This window comes from Rousettus aegyptiacus, unplaced genomic scaffold (genome assembly GCF_014176215.1).
Source record: "Rousettus aegyptiacus isolate mRouAeg1 unplaced genomic scaffold, mRouAeg1.p scaffold_m13_p_10, whole genome shotgun sequence".
NCBI classification, from domain to species: domain Eukaryota; kingdom Metazoa; phylum Chordata; class Mammalia; order Chiroptera; family Pteropodidae; genus Rousettus; species Rousettus aegyptiacus.
The window spans coordinates 2,580,095-2,590,721 of NW_023416285.1; the positions used below are offsets into that span (position 1 = coordinate 2,580,095).

A 10,627-nucleotide genomic window follows, 5' to 3' on the forward strand; every position below is an offset into this window, starting at 1 on the left:
CCTCTGCTGGCCCCCGAGGACCGAGGACCGCGGGATGCAAGCAAGAAAGAAGCCTGCGCCTCAGCCCCCTGGGGCGGGAGCCCTTGCTGACAGCAGCATCGCTCAGCCGAGCCGGGAACGATGGCTCCGCGTGGAGCTGAGGACACACGGCTCAGACAGGAAGGGACAGACTAGGAGTGGCTCGTGAGCTGTCCCACTGCAGGGCGCATGCCTTAGCCACCTACTGCGTGCTGGAGAAAGCGGAGAGGGAGGTGACCCCGGAGGGCGAGCAGAGACCGTGGCTGCGCTGAGCCGCCAAAGCCGGCCTCTGCCCGCCTCCCCTGCCACCTCCCCGGTCCGCCAGCGGAGGGTTCTGTCCCCACGATCAGACCTTGGGGACAGCCGACAGGTTGGCTGAGGGTCTGGAAGAGAGAAATTTCCTCCGGCGTCCACGTTCTCTCGGCCTCGGCCAGCTCCGCAGCGAGCGGCCCCCTGAGAGCAGCCTGGCGTGCTCCCTGGGCTCCGGGGGCGGGCGCGGGGGCGGGGACGGGGTAACGGGTCCTCAGACCCTCCCTGCTGAGCCGAGGGTCATTCCAATGGCCGCTTTCCGCCTCTGCAGCGTCTCGGCCACGCACGCAGTTCTGGAAATTCTCGGGGTGTGTTTAACTACCGCTCATGGCTTCAATAAGAGAGAGGCACGGAGGGACAGGGGACATTCCGAAGGCCCTCCTGGAGGACAAGCGCAGGCCTGGGACAAGCACAGGGGACAAGCACAGTCTCTGTCAAAAACTCAAGAGCGCCACTGGACTGGGGGGCCCGTCGTCGCGGGAGGCGTGCGGGCCACGGACAGCCGGTCCCAGGGGCTCCAGTTGGGGTCGCCTAAGTGACTGCTCACGGGGGACCACAGAGCCCGGCCCGGCCGGGGCGCCTGCAGGCCCGCCCCTCGCACACGCTGCCTGCCGCTGATCCGACTTTCCCTCCGGCTGAGGACCGAGCGACCAGCACACAGGCGGATGGAACCAGAGGGCGTAGTGATGAGCGCTTTGGCCGGCCTCAGATGCAACTGTTCTCGGGGCCACGGCTTTCCAAGACGCTCTTCTCCAGGAGCTTGCCGCCTCCTCTCTCCTTCCCCATCCTTCCGGCGACTCAAGGCCACCCTCGCGCCACCGCTGTGGGGAGACAGGACTGTGTCCGTGGCGGGTGGGCGCCTGGGCCACCCGGTGTCCCCCGCTGTCCTTCGAGGCGCTCGGGGAAACGGCTGTGAAATGGACGCAGCATCTACCTGGTCGCCAGGTGGCCGACGCAGCTTCCGCGGAGCGATTTCGAGGCGCACGTCCGCGGCCCCTTCCGGTGGCATTTTCTCACCAAGAGCATCTTTTTCGGTTTGGAGCCCGTGTCTAGGGAGGAGTGGCAGGGAGATTTGCTGCCAAGTTGTCAGGCCCCTCTTCCTGGGAGGTCTCTCCAGCTGAGAATCTTTCCTGGGGTGGCGAGCTCAGGGGTGCCCCCTGTAGCCCCAAAACAGACAAACAAAAGCAGGCCAAGAATGAGCCACGAGATGGACGTGGAAGCGAGGTTGTAATTAATCCATTACGAGACCCAAACCGACGGCAAAATATAACGGAGGGAATGCAAGTAATGCCCACCTCACAGGGTTACCGCGTGGCTGAGTGCCGGGCTGGGTTCTCCCTTGGGCTCTCACAGAATCAAGGTGGCAGCGAGCTTGGCTATTGTCTGGTGGCTCGTGGCGTTGTAGGGGAGCCCAGCTCCCTGTGACAGCGGGTCTGAGGGCCTCGTGTCCTTGCTGGTGGTCTGCCGGGGGCTGACCCTGCTTCTAGAGGCTGCCCGCTTCCCTTCTCATGTGACCGTGGCGGCCTGAGTCCGCCACCTGCGCGGAAGTTCTCCGACTTCGCCTGCTGGAGGAAACTCTGCTTTTGAGGGGCTTGCCAAGGTCAAGCCCACCAGACAGTCCCCGCTAAGGTCAGCGGCGCGGGGCTTTCATTACCTCTGCAAAGCCCCTCGCAGCAGCACCGAGACGAGCGTTTGCATAACCGGCGTGCAGGTCCCCTGGGCCCATGGGCCCAGCTTTAGAATCCTGTCGCACCTGTCGCACCCACTTTTTTTTTTTTTTTTGAAAACTTATTTTGGAGTTGAATAAAAGGATAAAAACCCATGTCCTTGCTGGGCAAGAATAACAACACAGCTTGCAGCAGCCAACACTCAGAGTAGACAGACGGACACAGGTTCTGGCTCCCGCCTCGACAGTCACGTGGGAGCTGGGACTCATTAGGAAAAACAAAAAAGCTTTGTCTTTTTCTGCGTGTATGACCTTGAGCAAGTCACCTACCCTGGCTGGCCCCTGCCCCCTCATCACTGCAGTGCAGGCCGACCCACAAGGGGACATCTGCATAGAGCCCGGCACCCGCTCGCACTCGGCTGTGGTATCACGCCCACCCACGGCTGACATGCTGTCACGCCATCTGCACGACCTTCTCCCGAGCACGTTTCCTTCTTAAACGCCACCCCCATCTTTGTTGGGGCCACCATGTGCCATCTAGCTTGCTCCTCATGCACCAACCCCCAACCCAGGCCACCCACGCCCTTTGCCGGAAGTGCATTCCGCTGGCCGATCCATGCATGGATCCAGGTTTGGAGATTCCCACACGGGCAGCTTCATCTCCACGTGGAGGTGACTGGCACTGAGGCAACGAAGTTCCAGACCTCAGGGTACTTACTACCTGAGCAGGCTGCCAAGAGCAGTGGCAAAGTGACACTTCTACTCCTAGTCCCGGCTCCTCTTGGAACAGTGCCCAATGTGGCCACAAGGTGGCAGCACAGGCAGACCTTTGATTAGGAAAAGTCTCATTTCTGGATAGGATCCACCCGTCCAGGGTTGGCTTCCTGGCTGGCTTGGACTGACTGGCCCATGGTTCAGTGTGCCCAGCAAGGCGGTGACGCCAGTGCTTGCCTGTCTCTGGACACAACGCCTGTAACTCTCTGCCGATTCCCCATACTGCCCCATGCGCTGTTTACCGCAAATGCCCATCCGATTTCTTCTGAGCCCCAGGAAGAGTTAAAAAATATGACCCCGGTTTTACAGTTGAGCAGATCAAGGCTGAGAGCCAGTGACTTGCTCAAGGTCACAGCCAAAGAGAAATGTGACATATTGTTTTAAATGTTATTACAGAAAATTTCAAACATATAAAAAGAAAGTATCATAATTCCCACAGTATTCGTCATCTGGCTGAACCATTATCAACATTTTGCCACTTGAGTTTCTCTTATCCTCATTTTTCCTTTTTACCGGAGTATTTATAAAGCAAATTACAAACACTGGCAATTTACTGTAAATACTTCCATTTGCATCTCCAAACAATTAGAACATTTTTACCTAGGAAGAAAATTTCTCTTCTTCCTAAGAAAACTATCAATAACTCATTATTATCTAATACAGTTTCTATTCAAATTTCCCCACCAGATCTTACAAATGGCTTTTGTTCTATGGCGATCCAAATAAGGTCCACATACTCCATTCAATTGTATCTTTTAATCCTTTTTATCCTCAAACAATCCTAATCCTTTTTTTTTTCTCCTCCCAGGCCCTTAATCAATTGACAAACCAGGTCTTCTTCCCCCATAGAACATCCCATATCTGGGTTCGGTTGTTTGCCTTCCCCTCCTGCCAGTGGTGCAGGGCCTGGCACATGCTTAAACAGGAGTAAAGCAAAATCATGAGTCTGGTCCTCACAAATGTGACAAACAGGCAGCGCTCCACTTGGGAGGCCGCGGGCTCCAGCCCTGGGATCTTGGCAGAGAGGGACCGCAGGTCAAGCAGTGCTGAAGGGGGTCCAGGCTGGAGCTCCTGGGGGCCTCACTGGAGCTAAGGGATCTAAAAACAAGCAGCACCTTCTCTTCTCTTGGCTTCTTCGTGGCACATATAATTGTGGCACTGACCTCCGTCAGATTAATGAAAACCTCGGGTTTATGAGCTTTAGCTGTGTCCCCGAAGTTTTCCCGGGTGCTGTTCTTGTTTTGAGAAAACTGAAGGTGGTAGAAAAGTGCAAAGAAACCCAACATACACCCAATCGTCCAATGTCAACACTGCTGCCGTTGTCACATTTCCTTCCTGGGTTTTTGTTTTAATAAAACTCACAGACAGCTATGGAGCCCTCTAACCACCGCGCCTTGCTCCTGCTCCCTCTCCTTCACCACCTCCCAGCAACGGCAGGAGGGGGTGGAGCCTCTTAAACCGCTGTTTTAACCGTTGGTTTCTAATGCACCTGAAGGTGCATGTTGAGGTGCTCTCCCGCTTAACCTATTTGCATCTAACCAACACTGAGCGCTGTGCGCCCGGCGCCATGCCAGGAGCTGGAGAACAACACAGGAGAATAGCACAAATGCCCATCTCAGGCCCACACTAACCACTAGACCAAAGGGCACCCAGAGAGCGAGGCGGTGGGTCGCGCCGGCCCGGAACTTGCGCACTTCCGGAGCCCGCCCCGCCCCCCTATGCTTCCTCCCTATTGGTTTTCCCTTGACCACGCCCCACCCATGGAGAGTCTCCTCCCACTGTTTCCTTGAACTTTCCCCTCTTCTCCTAGGGCTCCGGAGGCCTCAGACCCCGCCCACCCGCCATGACCCACATTATTATTGGTGACTCTTGTCCGTCCATCAGAAGAGCAGCGGTCGTGGATTGGCTAGGAGGAAGTAGTTGGGCGGGGAAGCAGGCACAGAGTCTGCGCAAGTGGCTTGGCCCATGAGGAGGCGGGCCAGCGGCCTCCGCGCATGCCTGGTACGTGCGTGTGCCAGCGCTGGCGGCAGTCATGGCGGCTCAGTGCGTGAGGCTTGCGCGGCGCAGCCTCCCCGCTTTGGCGTTGTCGCTTAGGTAAGGGGCGTCTGGCTGCCCCGGGCTGAGGTGGGGCGCGGTCTGGGGGGTAAGGGTCAGGCCCGGGAGCTGGGCGTCGTGGGCCACTGACAGCCGCCGGGGGCGGCCCTGCCGCCCGGTTCCTTACCACTGCCCTCCTGGTGGGCGTGGAGTGGAAGGCATCGTGCCCTCCTTGTGCCCGAGGCCCGCGCTGACCCCCGCCGGCGTGTCCCCGGGCCCAGGTACAGCCCCCACGCGCGTGCGCGCGGGCACAGGGCCGCCACTCCCTAGGAGCGGTAGATCCCGCGGCCGGGTCGCCAGCAGAACCGGGCGCGCGCGCCCGGGCAGCGCCAAGGTGGGTCCCCACCGGGGGCGCCCGGAAAGTTTTGTGGAACCAAGGCTTCCGTCAGCAGTTTCCCACTCGGGCGAATTCCTTCTCCATCTCCGCCTTCCCCGGAGGCTGAGGTCAGAAGTGCACCGGAGCCTGTCCCGCCGTGGGGAGTTTATTTGGGCGGACAGACCAGTGACTCCACAGTGAGGGGTCAGGAGTCAGTGCCCTCACCTTGTTTTTTCCTCTTTTTTCTTTTTAACCTGCGGCTTCTGCTTTTTGAAAGTCCTACCTCATTCTTCTGTATTGGAGGAACTGCCCAGACGAAGTTACTTATTAGAGAAGCGGCTTTGAGGCAAACTTGGGGTGGAAGCTGGGCAGAGCAAATCTCGTTTTTCTTCAGGGAGCTCGCTCACGTGGGTGGGGAGCCCAGGCGGGAGACCGAAGTGAAGATTACAGTGAAAGGGGCTTAAGATGTGGGCACGAAAGAGCGGTGGCCCACCTGTTATACCTGAGTGAAAAGGTGTTTTGCTCAAGTATTTTATGGCTTTGTATCTGGAATTAATGGCTAGGAAGGAGAGAGCCAGTCAGCATTAATCTCTGTCTCGAGAACTGGAGACTCAAATGGGGAAATCAAGAAAGCTGAATTATAGCCATAGCTCTTAGAGTAACTAACCGCTCTGAGACTCAGTTTCCCTCTCTGTAAACCAGAGTGGGCTCGGACTCAGCCCTTTTGCATCCACTGCCACCCAAACCGCTGCTGGCTGTGCTGCAGGTGTAGGACTGCAGAGCGGAGCTGACCTCCAGAAAGGCCGTGACTGTCACACCCAGAGGTCAGAACTAGAAAATAAAGCAGGCTTCACAACTGTACACTCGGTTTTTAGAGTATCAGCTTTTTAAAATCACAAAAATAACAATACAGTACAAAAATTATTGCTCCCCACCCCCATAGTAAGACTAATGGGTCCTTCCATTCCTCTGCGCAGGCCTAAGACCCCACATACATGCACAGGATTTCCCGTTTGTCTCTGCACCAGTGGGGTCACGTCATGTGTGTTTCCCTAGGTTGCATTTCCTGCTGCACAGTATTCACATTGTGGAAACAACCATTAATTCAACCATGTCTTTTCTGATGAGCATGTTTCCAGCTTATCAAGCTGCAGTGCTGCTGGAAACGTCCTTGTATGTTTATTCTGTGCACTAATAGCTTTCCTATTAATTGAGACAGTTTATTTTCAGGTTGAACTGGGACGTAATTAAGAGGCACTCCACTGGTCCTGGTGAAGAAATCTAGGTTCTAAGACTATTCAATCATTTATTAATGGCTTTGTGGCCTTGGGCTTATCACTTAACCTTTTCCATGTGGCAGTCAGATTGGATAATAGCTTAAGTCACTGCCAGGATTAGTTTCGGAGCCTTTTGTCATCCCCCATACACACCCATAGTTCCCTACCTCCACGCCTGCGTCCAAGGCAGGGCCCTCGTCCCGACTCCTTATTTGTAACCCTTACGTATCCATCAGAGCCGCTCTGCACAAAGCCTTTCATCGTGCTCTTCCATTTCTCCAAGGCTAGAACTTTTCTCCTCTGAGCCTCTCAAAGCATGTGGTCTTTTAAACCCATAAATGTGTGTATAGGGATCTCTTTTGCACAGCGGCGAGTACCCTGTGGGCAGGAACTCTGCCTTGTTAGTCTTTGTCGTCACCTCTGACAGTAGCTGCTCCTCCAGTGCGTGGGGCCTGGAGGGCCACCCCTCAGAAGGCGGTGTTTAGGACAGAAGGGAGAGGTCCGTATGTGGGCTTGGTGCACCAGCATGTTAGCTTAGGCGTGCATCGCAGACGACTTCCTGTAAATAATTAGCTTCTATACTTCATACACAATTTGTCTTTACTAGCCCAAGATGAATCTTTTCTCTCCCAACAAGTCAAGAGCAAATAGCTTAAAATTACCTCAAATCTCAAATCATACATCTGACTTTAAGCAGCAGAAAAAAAAAAAGAAAACACTACCAACGTCTACCGCGTGGGCTTTTCTTCAGGCCCTCCCCTCGGCTGCTGTGCACAGCTATGAAGCAAAAGAACAACGGCCAGAGCCTGGAGGACACGGGTCAGAACGAACGGAAGGCAGACCCCGCCGCCACGGAGAAGGTGCTCCTGGACGAGAAGGTCAAGTTGGAAGAGCAGCTGAAGGAGACTGTGGTAAGGCCGCCCGCCGCTCTGTGGGAAGGGGAGTCTGCTGACCCCCAGCGAGGTTCTCTGGGGACGTCTGGCCAGCCTCCAGACTGACTGACAACAGAAGCCGAAGCCAGACGAGCTCAGTCGTTTGTCGGACTCTGGCTGGGTCCTGCAGGAAGGTATTGCTGAAGAAGGGCCTAGAAGCCAAACGCCGTGCGGCTCTGGTCCTGTCATGAGGACCGCCCTGACAGGCTACCTGGGTTACAGTGGATTCAGATAAAATGGTCTTCACAGACAAGGCACGCTCGAGGTGGCTGTGTCAGCCGGGTCTTGGGGACGCGTGAGGACCGGGGCCGCGGGGGTGGTCATGGGTGAGGCAGCGGTTGCTCAGCTGCGAGTGATGCGGGTCACCATCCCGGGTGACAGTGGAGGTGCTGCGAATCCAGTGCAAGGGCGCGACAGTGAGGGTGTGAGACACGTCTTGCTGACACACTGTTCTAACACCTTGACGTGTGTGACCCCTCCCCACCCTGCGCGCCGACTGTTAACATCCCTGTGCAGATGAGGGGACTGAGGCGCAGAAGCTCGGGCAAACCTCCCAGGGTCCCCGAGCTTCCGAGCCCAGAGCCGGAGTTTGAGACTCGGACTCCCTGCTCTCAACCACTGCACTAGGGCTGCCTGACTGAAGCCGGAGGGAGCGTAGAGGCCCCAGAGCGACTCGGTCCGCATTAAAAACTGGAATGCTCAGGAGGTGGGTGAGATTACAAGGGGAGTCGTGAGGGCGCGGAAGAGGCCAGGGTTCGGATATTGCACAAGTGTCTGCACCGAGCCACGTCTGGGCAACGGTAAAAATACCACGAGTTTCATCTCCCTGATACGACGGGGCCCGCGCTGCTCACCCAGGTGTGTGGCTCGAAACTTCCTCAGGTTGTGGGGGCCGCGGCGGGTCAGCCCGACCAGGGCGCTAGGGTTCCCTCGAGTTGGAAAGTCTGCTGAGGAAGTGCGTGGTCCTTCCTGGTGCAGTGACGAGGCCATCAGAACTCCAAGAAAGTGGCTTTTTCTTGTTCTTTCCACAGCTGTACACAAGTAAGAATGGCTCTGAGGACCATGTAAATACGTGTCACCTTGACATCTTATTCCCCACTCGTTGGAATTTCTACCTGTTAAGCTGCATGTCAGTAGCCCAAAACCTCAAATGTAGTGATAGTTATTTGTGTTTTGACTTGGCTTTGTGATATCACATTTGCTTTCATATGAATTTGTTCCATACTTTATTCATGTAAATTTCCTTTGTTCTTTTTTTTTTTTTTTTAGGAAAAATATAAGCGAGCTTTGGCAGATACTGAGAACTTGCGGCAGAGGACCCAAAAATTGGTAGAGGAGGCGAAATTATATGGTAACTAAACATTGTATGATACTGACCTGGGAGAACACGGGGTGGGGAAGGCAGGGGTGGTGTGGATGTGGGCGAGGAACAGCAGGAACAGCCAGGGTGGGAGACGGGGAGCCCAGGGCTGCACCCCGCCCCCCCATGTCTGAGAGGGGTCGGCGGCGAAGTCCAGCGGGGCGCTGACACTGTGAGCCGCAGCTCCCTCAGTGAGGAGGGGACCAGCTGCCCTTCCCTGCGGAGATCCTGGTGTGATGCTGCAGAGATGCGTGCAGGTCGGCCCCTGACGTCCATTCCCTTAGCTACGCCAGCAATGACGTCCCTAGGCTCTGTGCTCTTCAGCTGTCGCCCACTTCCGGTGGTGGCCGTACCGTGTGCGCAGTGACACACTGGGAGCGTGCGGTCTCCCGAGGGGTCTGGAGCAGGATCGATGGTGAGGTGGTTCTGCACATTTTTTAGCTGCCAGTCTTCATGCCTGATTAACTTATTTGAACCCCAAAAAAAGTTTTGTTTTTTTTTGTTTTTTCCAATCAAGCGTTTGAAATCTAGGACAGGTGAGTGATTAACAGGGCCTACAATTTTGAGTTGCTGGCTCCTCGATAAGAATGCAAACGGTATTCTTTAATTCCATTTAGGCATTCAGAGCTTCTGCAAGGACTTGCTAGAGGTTGCGGACATTCTAGAGAAGGCAACGCAGAGTGTCCCAAAAGAGGAGATTAAAGACGAGAACCCTCACCTGAAGAACCTCTACGAGGGGCTCGTGATGACTGAAGTGCAGGTCCAGAAGGTCTTCACCAAGCACGGCTTACTCAGGCTGGACCCGGTGGGGGCCAAGTTCGACCCGTATGAGCACGAGGCCTTGTTCCACACGCCGGTCGAGGGGAAAGAGCCGGGCACGGTGGCACTAGTTAGCAAAGTGGGGTACAAGCTGCACGGGCGCACCCTGAGGCCCGCCCTGGTGGGGGTGGTGAAGGAAGCCTAGCTGCCTGCAGCGGGTCGGGGGGGAGGTCCCTGGTGAGCGCTGGTGGTGACTCGTGCCAGGCTGGCGCGCCCGCCCTCCCTGAGTGCTGAGCTTGCCCGGCCCGCTGGGAGCTCGGCGGCAGCACGGAAGGCTGAGCCGCCCGCGCAGCTGCGCTCCCGAGCTGATGCGGGAGGCTGTTAACACACGCCTGGTAGTTCCACACGCTCGCAAGACAGGCCAATGGGGCACGACTGGACCCTAGAATATCATGAATGACGCTGTATCTGCTCAAACTCTGGTGATGTCTAGATGTTCTGAATGAATAAAAGGTGTGTGGGGGACCCGCTGTCTGGCTCGCTGGCGGCCGGTCTGCTGTGTGTCCTGCTTCTCACTAGCCCGCGACTTCCGGGACGCTCAGCCCCCTGCACTTCAGCTAGCAAAGGGGAGGCAAGAGCGTAACCATTTTTCTTGCTGAGGAAAACTGTATGCCCTTGAAGAATGCAGCTTCCCTGAGGGTCGCCAGCTGCTAAGGGGCCGGCTTCTGGCTTTTCTTTGGCAGCGTGAGGTGAGCACACATGCCTGACAGTTCGCACCACAGTCACCGAATCCGACAGGCAGTCACTTCTGCCCTGCTTCGTTCATCTAGTTGTAGAAGTGTTTAGATATTATATTCAACTAGTTACTGACGACTTGAAAGTATTTTCTCTAGTAAGACAGACTTTCTCAAAATCCGAGGACCGCATGGTCAGTTTTAAACTTTAATGTTTAACTTTTAAATTTAATTAAGAGGATTAAAGCCCTGATGTTGATTTTCTACTTTCTGATAACTACTTAGTGTGCTGTGGAGACCCTTACAAAGGAAAGCAGGACTTAGCTTTCCCCTTCTCTGCTCAAATCCAGAAGCTGTAGGCTTGCCCCATCCACCCGAACATGCTGGC

The 10,627-nt window shown here is 55.6% G+C and overlaps 1 protein-coding gene across 1 annotated transcript; it reads left to right on the forward strand.

Annotated features, from left to right (window-relative positions):
- Positions 1–4,734: 4,734 nt before the first annotated feature.
- Positions 4,735–10,050, forward strand: GRPEL1 (GrpE like 1, mitochondrial). The gene is made up of 4 exons (XM_016161245.2): positions 4,735–4,861; positions 7,206–7,365; positions 8,656–8,737; positions 9,364–10,050. The coding sequence occupies exons 1-4, from the start codon at positions 4,800–4,802 to the stop codon at positions 9,708–9,710; spliced, it is 651 nt and encodes a 216-aa protein (XP_016016731.2). The 5' UTR covers positions 4,735–4,799; the 3' UTR covers positions 9,711–10,050.
- Positions 10,051–10,627: the final 577 nt, after the last annotated feature.